General features: G+C 28.1%; 1 protein-coding gene across 4 annotated transcripts in view; it reads left to right on the forward strand.

Moving 5' to 3' along the window:
• Positions 1-14,461, forward strand: part of LOC111622326 (glutathione hydrolase 1 proenzyme-like) — a 61,443-nt gene that overhangs the window by 29,642 nt on the left and 17,340 nt on the right. For 3 of the 4 annotated variants that reach the window (XM_023364682.1, XM_023364681.1, XM_023364684.1), the window contains exons 4-5: positions 1,609-1,706; positions 13,734-13,926. In XM_023364682.1, the coding sequence (XP_023220450.1) occupies positions 1,609-1,706; positions 13,734-13,926 (291 nt within the window). Of the gene's footprint in view, positions 1-1,608; positions 1,707-3,750; positions 3,870-5,247; positions 5,346-13,733; positions 13,927-14,461 lie in introns of those variants that run through there. The other variant, XM_023364685.1, reaches the window with a different exon arrangement.

A 14,461-nucleotide genomic window follows, 5' to 3' on the forward strand; every position in this document is an offset into this window, starting at 1 on the left:
ATAGCATATACGAATTTAATAAATATTGAATATAATATCTGCTGATAAAACCTCTTTCATAAATAATGATGAAATTAAAATATAGCTTTCAATTTCTTCTAGGTATATATTAGATAATAATGGTTCTGCTGTTGATGCAGCAATTGCCACTTTGTTTTGTGATGGAGCTGTTAATCCACAAAGTATGGGACTTGGTGGAGGATTTTTCATGACTATTTATAATAAGTAAGTCAGAATGAGATCATACTTTATATATTTATATATGTCAATAGTAATAATTTTCTGTTCTCTAAATAATTTTTTTTTTGTAAAATTATTATTAATTCATATAAACCTATATACATGCACAAATACAGCATTAATTCATGTTGTATTTGTGTGTATGATGATGATAATTTTTATACAAATATTATGTAGAGACATCAAATAAATTAGTTTCATTTCAAATTAGTGCTAGAAATTCAGTCATTTACAGAACATATAAGGTTATGAAGAGACAATTTGTCAACCCATAAATATAGAAGTGTTATAATATCACAAAAATCGTTTATTAATATGTTTTTTTTTTTTAATTAAAGCATCTTTATCATTTAGCATCAATTTCCTGAAAAATAAATTGATACATTTGCTTATAATAGCAAGCATTATGCCTGAAAGATAAATCACTTCTTCTGAAACACCTTCAATTTGTTGTATTATCAATTTTAAATCATAACTGTTTTATGTGTAATAATTTAACATGTTTTAGACCATTAATCTTTAATATTCAAAACATTCAACACAAAAAGCTTTATCAAACTGTTCATATATTTCTAATATATTACATCAGTAAAAGAGGAAATTAATATAGGTTTATCATTAGAATATCAAAATCACACATATCAAAGTTAATAATCAATGGAAAATTAATTCATGAGTTAGGTTTTGAAGAAGTCACCTAAAATCATAATTTTTACATTTATATTTGCTTGAGTGAAGTAAAAACATGGCAAATGGAGAAATCTAATTAATAATTCAATAATTTAATAAATCTAATTAATAATTCAAATTTTGTTTATATATTTACAATGAAAATTCTTGATTTTAAACATGATTTATGATTAGCAAATAGTAAATATTTTTAACAAATAACACATGTTAAGGGCTCACAAAGAAATGATAGTTCTTAAAAATTAATCATAAATTTGCTTTCTTAATCTTGCAATCTGTTTTGTTCAACAACATAAGGGAGTAAAATCTAATTTAATGTTAAAGAACTTTCTGGATTACATAATGATCAAAATTTATCCCTCTCTTTTCTGTACTTTTTCTTCTAGTAAAAATCTGAAATGATAAAATGAAAATGTTTCAACATTAGATTTATTAAATGGATATTAGCAAATAAATTTAACAAATGTACAGTTATTCTGTAAAGCCTGGAAAAAATTGCACATTTAGCATTTTTTTTTATCATCATTTTTGAAACAGGTTAAAATTATTATTAAGGTTCTTTTATTTTATGCTACCATACTTTTTGTCTGTAGCATTTACTTGAACTGATTAATTATGATTTTATTTAAAACATTACATCAAATAAATAGAAATAAATGCATTTCTCATTTGAAACAGAACAACAGGTGAAGCAAAAGTTATTGATGCAAGAGAGACAGCACCTAGCCAAGTAACAGTTGATATGTTTCAAAACAATAGTACTCTTTCATTATTAGGTAAGAAATTTTATTACAAAATTTTTATTTTAAATCTTAAAAACATATATTATATTCTATAAGTTCAATTTTAAAGCATTAATATATGTAAAAAAGAGACAATTAAAATAACTTTAATCTTTTAGAACAGTTGGAATAATGGCACACCAAATATATTCAAAATTTACATTTTATACAGTTTTATGACCATCAAAAATGAAGTCAAAACTTTAAAAAATAAAATAAAATTCTATTTTTTAGAAAGCTTTGCAGCATTATTGTGTGATCTTGTGGCAGGTAGATAACTTGCATCCTTTTCTTTGTAAGCATAGTGCCTTGTTGTAAGATAAAACCTTCAAGTCTAAAATATATTATAATCATATCAAAATCCATCAATTCAGAATTATAATAAACATTTACATTCTACAACAGAATATATTTCCTGACAATTTTCAGCAACCTTTTCCCAATTTTTGGCAATCACTCAATTAGGAGAGACTTCTGAGTAAAATAAAAAATTAAATCATAACATCTTTATAATTTTTAAAATTATTAAATTTTTTTATTACAGAGTAACAAAAATGTATTGAACATTTCTACTAAGACCAGTTATTCATGTTAGGGCTTATCACACCAATGAATATGAATACAAAATTTCTTAAATTTATTACATATTTAAGTTTACAAAACAAAGGTTTTAGAATAATTAAAATTAATATATATAAAATACATAAAATACATCCAAAATGCATTTTGGGTGTATTTTATATATTTTATACATATTACTTACATATTATTACTTACATATTAGATACATACAGTATCTAATAACTATGCAATATGAGAATTAAAATCTATAATCAATATATTTGGGGTTAAATTTTTCCATCTTTCTAGCTGTTTAAATGTTTCATTTAATACTTCAATCTGATCTGGTGGTATATACAGTATACCAACATTATNAGAGTCAAATGCTTTTGAGATAGGAAAATATTTACAGCATTTATTGATATGTTTCTTAAGTAGATAAATTTGCACTAATAATGATAGAAAAAATATTGCCATTTCAGTACCTTTGGTTTTAGTATATGCAAATTGAAATTTAGAATTTAAGTTTTCTTCAGATATCCATCTTTAACATCTCATTGCAAGTATTGAAGTAAAAAATTTTCTTATTGTTGATGATAATGCAATTGGCAATAATTTTTGGGATCTTTTCAATCATCTTTTTTTGAATCATAAGTAATTTAACCAAATTCCAAGATTCTGGAAAACTTAATATAGTGTAAAAAGAATTAAATAAATCAAGCAAACTAATTTTCCTGGTTGTAGTAGTAACTTCAAAAACTTAACGGAATTAAGTTTGCACCTGGTGAAGATTTTGGTTTCATTTTATTAATAGAAGCTTCCAATTCTTCATAACTAAATAAAGAATCTAAAACATTTTCATAACTCTGTATATCTATAGTAAATTAAAATACATTGTTTTATTTTTCTTATAATTAATTAAGTTTACTTCTGTTGATTCTTTTCTAAATTGCATTAAAGCTTTGTTTTCTTTCGTTTTAAAATATGGCAATTAAGATCATACAAAGGTTTTTTAAAATGGTATTTTTTCTTGTTCTTTACTGTTCTTATATTTATAATTTCCTTTATTATTCCTTCCAATTGGAAATATATTTCTTTTCCATTTCCCAATGAAATTTTAGGAATAGTTTTAATTTTATTACTAATTTGTAACTGAAATTCCTGATAATTATAATCTATTCTTTGGTAAGGTAAAGACTTAGTTTTATGTACCAGACTATTTGTGACCACATATCTAATGTTGACTGGAAAATGATCAGTCATATCACAATTTAAAACTTCAATATACATAAGTCCATTAACATCTCAGAACATATCACCAGAACTACCAGTATTTGTGATACAAGTAAATTCTGATGGGCAATCATTCTTCAATTGCCAATTTAATATGTTGTAATAATTGCACACCCAGTTTACTATTTTTTTTTTTTTTTTGTNTGATGAAATTAAAATATAGCTTTCAATTTCTTCTAGGTATATATTAGATAATAATGGTTCTGCTGTTGATGCAGCAATTGCCACTTTGTTTTGTGATGGAGCTGTTAATCCACAAAGTATGGGACTTGGTGGAGGATTTTTCATGACTATTTATAATAAGTAAGTCAGAATGAGATCATACTTTATATATTTATATATGTCAATAGTAATAATTTTCTGTTCTCTAAATAATTTTTTTTTTGTAAAATTATTATTAATTCATATAAACCTATATACATGCACAAATACAGCATTAATTCATGTTGTATTTGTGTGTATGATGATGATAATTTTTATACAAATATTATGTAGAGACATCAAATAAATTAGTTTCATTTCAAATTAGTGCTAGAAATTCAGTCATTTACAGAACATATAAGGTTATGAAGAGACAATTTGTCAACCCATAAATATAGAAGTGTTATAATATCACAAAAATCGTTTATTAATATGTTTTTTTTTTTTAATTAAAGCATCTTTATCATTTAGCATCAATTTCCTGAAAAATAAATTGATACATTTGCTTATAATAGCAAGCATTATGCCTGAAAGATAAATCACTTCTTCTGAAACACCTTCAATTTGTTGTATTATCAATTTTAAATCATAACTGTTTTATGTGTAATAATTTAACATGTTTTAGACCATTAATCTTTAATATTCAAAACATTCAACACAAAAAGCTTTATCAAACTGTTCATATATTTCTAATATATTACATCAGTAAAAGTAGAAATTAATATAGGTATATCATTAGAATATCAAAATCACACATATCAAAGTTAATAATCAATGGAAAATTAATTCATGAGTTAGGTTTTGAAGAAGTTACCTAAAATCATAATTTTTATATTTATATTTGCTTGAGTGGAGTAAAAACATGGCAAATGGAGAAATCTAATTAATAATTTAATAAATCTAATTAATAATTCAAATTTTGTTTATATATTTACAATGAAAATTCTTGATTTTAAACATGATTTATGATTAGCAAATAGTAAATATTTTTAACAAATAACACATGTTAAGGGCTCACAAAGAAATGATAGTTCTTAAAAATTAATCATAAATTTGCTTTCTTAATCTTGCAATCTCTTTTGTTCAATAACATAAGGGAGAAAAATCTAATTTAATGTTAAAGAACTTTCTGGATTACATAATGATCAAAATTTATCCCTCTCTCCTCTGTACTTTTTCTTCTAGTAAAAATCTGAAATGATAAAATGAAAATGTTTCAGCATTAGATTTATTAAATGGATATTAGCAAATAAATTTAACAAATGTACAGTTACTCTGTAAAGCCTGGAAAAAATTGCACATTTAGCATTTTTTTTATCATCATTTTTGAAACAGGTTAAAATTATTATTAATTAAGGTACTTTTATTTTATGCTACCATACTTTTTGTCTGTAGCATTTACTTGAACTGATTAATTATGATTTTATTTAAAACATTACATCAAATAAATAGAAATAAATGCATTTCTCATTTGAAACAGAACAACAGGTGAAGCAAAAGTTATTGATGCAAGAGAGACAGCACCTAGCCAAGTAACAGTTGATATGTTTCAAAACAATAGTACTCTTTCATTATTAGGTAAGAAATTTTATTACAAAATTTTTATTTTAAATCTTAAAAACATATATTATATTCTATAAGTTCAATTTTAAAACATTAATATATGTAAAAAAGAGACAATTAAAATAACTTTAATCTTTTAGAACAGTTGGAATAATGGCACACCAAATATATTCAAAATTTACATTTTATACAGTTTTATGACCATCAAAAATGAAGTCAAAACTTTAAAAAATAAAATAAAATTCTATTTTTTAGAAAGCTTTGCAGCATTATTGTGTGATCTTGTGGCAGGTAGATAACTTGCATCCTTTTCTTTGTAAGCATAGTGCCTTGTTGTAAGATAAAACCTTCAAGTCTAAAATATATTATAATCATATCAAAATCCATCAATTCAGAATTATAATAAACATTTACATTCTACAACAGAATATATTTCCTGACAATTTTCAGCAACCTTTTCCCAATTTTTGGCAATCACTCAATTAGGAGAGACTTCTGAGTAAAATAAAAAATTAAATCATAACATCTTTATAATTTTTAAAATTATTAAATTTTTTTATTACAGAGTAACAAAAATGTATTGAACATTTCTACTAAGACCAGTTATTCATGTTAGGGCTTATCACACCAATGAATATGAATACAAAATTTCTTAAATTTATTACATATTTAAGTTTACAAAACAAAGGTTTTAGAATAATTAAAATTAATATATATAAAATACATAAAATACATCCAAAATGCATTTTGGGTGTATTTTATATATTTTATACATATTACTTACATATTATTACTTACATATTAGATACATACAGTATCTAATAACTATGCAATATGAGAATTAAAATCTATAATCAATATATTTGGGGTTAAATTTTTCCATCTTTCTAGCTGTTTAAATGTTTCATTTAATACTTCAATCTGATCTGGTGGTATATACAGTATACCAACATTATTATAATTAATCTTTTATCCAAATACTTCATATCCGTGTTAGTAATTTGTAACAAAATTAGTATATTATTATTGGATTTTTGTATATGTTTTACAATCCCAATTTCTTTCTTTATTATTAAGCATAGACTGCTATAGGGATGACCAGACCCTACTGGTTTCTGGGCTAATATATTCTTCATTACTTTTTGATATTTCATTAATTGGTGTCAGCATCCATGTTTATGTCAATCCCAAAATATCTGAATTGTCAATCAATTGGAGAAATTCATTACTTAATATTTTATTTTTTAAGCCCAACAGTTCCAATTGATTATATTAAATTTAATTTTTCCAAGAAATTTTTATATTTTATTTCTTTTCATACTGACTTACATTATTAAACTTTTCAAAGGGGTATACAATGATAAATCTTCAATATTCAATAATTGATTTTGCATATAACAATAAGTGGTTTTTGGTGATTGATTATTAAATAGTCATCACAGAGTTTTACCTGTATACCTTGTTTTTTAAAGTCATTGTAGTAAGGCAAAAGTAATTTCCTCCTTTTACGAGAATTTTTAACCAGATCAGTAGACATATTAATTTGTTGCCATTCTCCTAATTTCTTGTTTTGTTTAAACTTATTAAACGCTGAGAAGATTTTATTTCTCAGTTGGTCAGATTTCATCACAATGCACTTAATACTAATTTTTGAATTGGATATTGAATAAATATGTGGGTGCTTCAAAAAGTTTGTGGAAAAAGTCCGTAACTAAAAATTGTTTGGAAGGATTTTGATTTCAATGCACCTGAACATTCTTGTACCAACGTGTTATAACATGCTCAAACATGAACCCTTAAATGCAGGTAAGAATGCAGCATCGCCAGTTGAAAATCAAGGACCATTCAAGCCAACAAAATCGAGACCAGGACAAACAAAGTTCATGGTGATAATGCTCAAAAGAAGTCAACAACCTACAAATGAATAAGTCGCTGAAAGATACCAATTTTCCATCAGTTGAAGATGTAAAAAGAGCTACTCTGACATGGTTCAGATCACAAAACCATCAGTTCTACTCAGACGAACTTAAAGGCTGGTATCAATGTTTGCAAAAGTGTATCGACCTTAATGGAGCATATGTTGAAAAATAAACATCATAACTGAAATCATTTTTTCATACTATTCTTTTTCCATGAACTTTTTGAAGCCCCCTCGTATAGTTTACATCCTCCAATTCATTACGTTGTATTTAAAAATTTTTGTGAAAAATTTTGATATTTCTTTTTTAGTCACTTCTATATGTATATTTCAATAATCATTTAATATTTTGTTACTATTAATGCTATTTGTCAAAGAATCTAACTTATATTGAATTAGTTCTTTATCAATTTTTAATTTAGTTATTTCTAAATTCATTTTTTTCATTTCTTTTGTTAACTATTTGCAGTTGTTTTTTAAAGTCTTTTATATTGTTTTGTATAACCCAAAGTTCTTCTCTAATCAGTGAAATCTGTGCAAACAATTTTTCATTATTAGAGGTTATCAGTTTAGCTATTTAGCTATTTTACACATAAATTTTAGTCAAATTTAATATAATGCTGTTTATATTTAGTAACAATCAAAACTTAGTTAAGTGAAGAAAAAAGATGCCAGTAGCAATGAAGACTAGTTAATATATAATTACTAACAAGGGGGCCACTCTATTCTGTTGGCAGAAAAATATGAAATAACTGATCCCTAGTATCAACTCAAGAGTTAAAATAGTTGTGCTCTTATATTGCAGCAGGTTGTAAAACACTATACCAGGGGTGGCAAGCAAAAGTTCAGTGGGAGCCAAAATGTAGGTTTTGCAAAATGCATGGGAGCTGCACTTCTGTACTTTTTTATTCTGTACCGCAATTTTATTATATAATATAAATATAATATAAAACAAATAATGAATTTTTTTAATGAACATATTTTCACAAAATTGTGGAAATAAAATTGTAAAAATAATAATAAGCAGAAATGAACACTTTCAGCAAGAACCGCATGTAACGCAAAAAGAGCCACATGCTGCTCTCGGAGCCGCATTTTCCCATATCTGCACTATACCATCCACCAAGGCCATTGAGAAGATAGGGGAACTAGAGATTTTTCCCTGGATCTGGAGAAAACTTAGGGATCGATAGAGATTCCTACCATATAAAATTAACATTATATTTGCTATCAGAAAAAAAATCTTTAAGATTGCTTTTCCTTAATAAAGAAACATTTTATGTATTTTATCTGAGCCTAAAAACAAAAAACCTAAAAGGGCCTGCTCCAACCTTGGCCTCATATGCGCTCTCAATGGTCCTAGTTAAAAAAAATAAACAAGTTTACCAGAAAACTGGAACTGTACATGTAGAGAATCACATCTAAATGCAAAATTTCCAGCAAAGAAATACCCAAATTCAATATTTGAATGTTTTTGGTCACTACTTTATTGGTCCTCTTCAGGAAATGTAAAACAAAAAACCATTCTATATATAGAATGTAGCCACATTCTAATTTTAAAAGTTTCAAAAAAGTTAGAATAAAGGTTGTGACATAGCATATACGATGTATATTTTAGGAGTCTAAATAGTCTTTCCATGCATTTGGTACATGAATGGCATCAGTGTTGATGCAGGCTCCACTTCTGTCTGTCCTGTAGATCTCTACAGCTTCCAATGCTCTAATGTTTTGCTGGTTGAAGACTCTGTGTATTGTGAGAATTTGGCAACCCGTGTGCATGCACACACTGCACACTTACCAAAACCATCTCCGATTCCATTCATTAGCTATTCGTAGGGAGCTATTTGACTAAGTGCATTATTTTAAGATTTAAGAAGTAATACCGCACTCTTACAACGTATCAGTGGCATGCCGTGACATTTGATGGTAGGGAAGCTGTGTTTCTGTAAGAAGCCAACTTCCAGGAGCAATCAGTTAATTGTGCATTAGTGTCGGTCTAGGGTCCATTCATATTCGTTTTGTTTGATAAACCAGTAAAAACCGTAGACTTCTCTAAATGTATTTTTAATATCACAATTACATTCTGAATCACTAGCCACGATATAAGGGCTACAATTAAAAATAAAATTATAAAAACTTACTTGGTGAAATAAAATGTGTGGTGATGTACAGTACGTACCTGGTACAAAATGTTCTTCAATTGTATGAATATTCTTTTAAAGGAAATTATAATTAAATATAGCTTTGTAAACAAACTTACATAAAAATAACATAAAATATTATTTTCTTTTTAAATCTTAAAACAATCCACTGAGTCAAATAGCTCCCTACAAGTGGCTAATGGATGGAATCAGAGTAGGTTACACGGCACGCAGACTACGAAATCTTGAGGGTGCTGATACTGGTTAATGTCAAATGCCTCTTTTGTTGTATACTTCAAAGGACGCGACAGGGTTGTTGTAAATTTTAAATGTTTCTTCCCATAGTTGTAAAAATCTAAATATGTTAAACTTAATAGATTGTCTGTCGTTTGTTTTCTAACTAATTCGGACCAGGTTTTCACGGAAATTTCCAAAATTTACTTTTTAGTCACTCTCATTGAACTGGAAAAATTTGTCTTTATTACATCTAATATTGCAAAGAAATCAGTTTCCACTGTACTCGGCTAGAGATTAGTTCAGTTAAGCTTTTAAGTAAAATTCCGGCTCTTTCAGCAAGGTTTTATGTCCCTAATTCCTAATCTCTTAATTATTTAACTATTACTTAAGTAGAAATAAGTTGAAACCAGTTACTTTGTACTTGAATATTTGTAGTCTTGGGAAAAAAGTGGAAAGACAAATTTTCATGACATTCATGATACATAAATCGTAAACTTAAGGAAAATAAATTCTAGAGCTTTTTCTGTACCTCATGCACTTCTCTCATTCACTAAATTTAGTTGTAAATGATGCTGTTAGAGTAACAGTTAATTTTTTAACATTGTACAAGAATTGTACAAGTGTTTTTCTGCATCCCCTTATAGATGGGACATACAAAATCGTAATATTTGATATTTTTATTCTACTCTCCCATCTTATATTTTAATGGATTTTTTTTAACTCCTATCAACTATACAGAACTATCATAAAAACATACCAGTAGATTCCTATCAATTGAGTTAAGTTATAAATCTACTCACAATTCACATAATTGGGCAAGGGCGGCCAAATATCTAGCAGACAAGCGGCTAACAGCCCAGAACTGGTCCTGGATAGAATCATTGGAAGTGTTATATTTATGTAGCTTCCACCAGCTAAACCGTGTGAGGTTAGTGCTCTGTAAAGTGCATGCATGAATGCTTATAATCTGGCTGTTTGGAAGCTGACCCAGTTTCGACAATACAGCACTTCCATTCTGTCACTGATATTCAAATATACAATAGCAACCTTATTGTTTTTTTCACATGTAATATAGAAATTTGTAATAAGATACATAATGCAGTTATAATAAAATAATAATTTTAAAGTATGTTAAAATATGAAAATTTTTCAAAGTACATTAAAATATGAAAATAATCGCGCAATATGTATTTATTTTTTAGAAAATACAAGGGAAGCGGCACTTCCACCATTTCCAATGACAGCACGTCACTGGAACCTATAACCAGTGTGATATAAAAAGACAAAAGATAAAGATCACCACAAACGTTTTTGAACTGCTGTGAGTTCTTCTTCAAGTGTGAAACAGAACTATCATAAAAACTGACGGGACAGAGTGAGTCGTTAAGGAAATTTGAGAAACATTAGAAGGTGTTATGTGAGATGCATGCATATTTGTCTGGTTGACATATTGTGACCTTAAAGTTCGGAGTCCATCAATGCCTGCCAGGCCAGCGACAGAACCAACTCATCCTTAAAATTGATGCAGTTGTCATTGAGGGTCGATTTATAAATTTGGATGGCCTCTAGCCACTTAAGGTGTTTGGTTTGTGATGTGGTGCATACAAGCTTCGCCTGGTGGAAGGCCATCACAATGTCCGGGTTGGCGGCATATATGGCAAGGGTGGAAGTATTTCTCTTATGATGTATGTCCACTATATGTTCCTGAACTCTGACCTCCAAGGAGAATTCCCATTAGGGACAACAGGTTTAATAGGGATCTCGTTTACACTCGGATCCACATTGGAGGTCAGAGTTCAGGAACATATAGAGGACATACATCATAAGGGAAATATTTCCACCTTTGCCACATACACCACCGACCCGGACATTGTGGCGGCCTTCCACCAGGCAAAGCTTGTACACACTACATCACACACTGAACATCTTAAGTGGCTAGAGGCCATCCACATTTATAAATCGACCCTCAATGACAACTGCATCAATTTTAAGAATGAGTTGGTTCTGTTGCTGGCCTTGATGGACTCCAAACTTTAAAGTCATGATATGTCAACCAGACAAATATGCATGCATCTCACATAACACCTTCTAATGTTTCTTGAATTTCCTTAACGGTTCACTCTGTCCCATCAGTTATTCTGTTTCACACCTGAAGAAGAACTCACAGCAGTTCGAAAATGTTTGTGGTGATCTTTATCTTTTGTTTTTTTATATCACACCGATTATAGTTTCTAAGAGTGCAGTATTTAACACATCCTGGGGTTTCATGGTGTAGTTTAAAAAGTAAAGAAGATTTTATGTATTATTTTATTTTTATGTACATTTCTTTACAAAGCTATATTTAATTATAATTTTCTTTAAAAGTACTGTATATTCATACAATTGAAGTATATTTTGTACCATGTATGTACCGGTACATCCACCACACATTTTATTTCACCAAGTAAATTTTTATAATTTTATTTTTAATTGTAGCCCTTATATCATGGCTAGCGATTCAGAATATAATTGTGATATTAAAAATACATTTAGAGAAGTCTACGGTTTTTACTGGCTTATTGAACAAAATGAATATGAATGGACCCTAGACTATCACTGATGCGCATTTAACTGATTGCCTGTGGAAGTCAGCTTCTTACAGAAAAACAGCTTCACTATCATCAAATGTCACAGCATGCCACTGATGGCTACGTTCTATACATAGAACGGTTTTTTCATTTTACATTTCCTGAAGTAGTGATAAAGTAGATGATAAAGTAGTGGCCAAAAACGTTTGAATATTGAATTTGGGTGTTTCTTTGCTGGAAATTTTGCTTCATGGACCTAATTATCACAGTCTAGCAAGGACAACCATTTACAAGAGCCATGGACCTGAACCATTCTCATGAGTTTGGTAACAGAGACTAGACTTTACAGAAAGTAATGTGTGGCAATATTTATCATCCCAGTTTCCCATACAAGCACTGCCAAATGGCATTACAATGAGTGCAAGTGTTCAATTGTGGCATGTAGCTTTCACCAGTTCGTTTCACTAGTTGCTGGTTTATTTTGTCAGAATGATTAAAAGTATAACCATGTGGCAAAATTTGAACTATGTAGTGGAAATTTTGTAATAGCTATATTCACCAACAATTACATAATTCAAAATTTAAAGGTTAAAGTCAGATTCAGCACTGTTGCTTTTTCTATTCACAAATTCATTCTAATACCAGATTATGAAATTTACAGCAATAGTTCATGACAAATCCATCTGTTATCATTGATCATAATCTAGTAATATGAGTGGTGTAAGATGGAAGCTGTATTAAAAAATTTTCTGATTTGTCCAATGCATTTCATATCTGTACAAATTCTTTGCATAGCATTAGTTTTGAAGCAGTAACAGTTACTGCTTTATTGAAAAAGTTTAAAAGCTAAAACAATGAAAAGACAGAAAAGAAGAAATGAATATAAATTTATTTCAGTGCCAATGACTAATTTCACTCTCATAAAAGTTTCAAGTTATTTATCATGCAATGGCAAATCCAATTGGAGTATGTGCTAATCTATAATATTATATGATAATTAAATCATTAATAGTGATAAATTTATATGTGAATCACGATTTAACTGAAGTCTGCAACATTTGATCAATATATGGTGAATACAAATTTAAATTTTACTTAAGGTGAGAATATGATCACAGTAGAGCATCAATTATCTGAATCAATTGGGGACTGGGGTTGTTCAGAAAATCAATTTTTCAGATAACCGATTATGTACGAAAAAATACATTATTAATATATCCCATGTTTAAATTTTTCTCTGTTGCGTGTCGCTTTGCGTTGAATTTTTGTTGATGTTAAGCCTAACGAAAATTTTTATAATAATAATCGTAGCTATTGTATCGTTAAAAATTATTTCTTTATTTTGTACAAACAAAATAAATATATTGAAAAATATAAAAACAAAAAAAATGATACTTAGAAGTTAATTAGTATCAAAAACATTTGATTCAGCACAACACAGTCCGACTGGAATGCTTTCAGTTGATCGGCATTCAGATAATCGATGCTCTACTGTATATATGTAGCAATTAAAAAATATATGTAATTTTATTTGATTTAGGTGGATTGGCAATAGCTGTTCCTGGAGAATTAAGAGGTTACTGGTTTGCTCATCAAAAGTTTGGAAAATTAGATTGGAATTTTCTTATTAATCCTACTATTGATTTATGTAAAAAGGGATTTGTTGTTGGCCGCCATCTAGCTGATAAAATTCAACTAAATAAAGACGAAATTCTTAAAGAACCTAGTATGAGGTAATAGTTAACATTTTTTAATTTTCTTTAGATACATAGATTTTTTTTTTTTCTGAAAATTTTTCAAAATATTTTAAAAAATGACTAAATTTATTATATCAGATCAGAAATATTTTATATATATTATAATTCTAAAATGTAATTTAAAGAATTATCATAATACAATAAAACTTTCATACTTTTACATTCTGTATTCACCTTTTTCCAATTTATAACTACCTTTTTATATTCACAAGTTTGATTCAGCAATACATTTTCATCACAATGATTAAAGAAAGCAAGATTAGAATATTTCCTTTAGTTGCAATATCAACTAAAGTAAATACAGTCAAATCTGTCTATAATGGAACCCCAAGGGACAGAACAACTCTTCCGTAGTAGAAGGTTTCCGCAGTATACAGGTTACCTACTATAGGTACATTCCTTTGATATTCCTTGATTAATACAATTAATAAATTTCTTGATGCTACCGTGTATATCAAAATCATGTTAACCAAATACAGTGGTACCTTGGTACTCCACTGAACAATCACCA

This window comes from Centruroides sculpturatus, unplaced genomic scaffold (assembly GCF_000671375.1).
Source record: "Centruroides sculpturatus isolate CEXI.00-Female unplaced genomic scaffold, Cexi_2.0 scaffold276, whole genome shotgun sequence".
Classification (NCBI taxonomy): Eukaryota; Metazoa; Arthropoda; class Arachnida; order Scorpiones; family Buthidae; genus Centruroides; species Centruroides sculpturatus.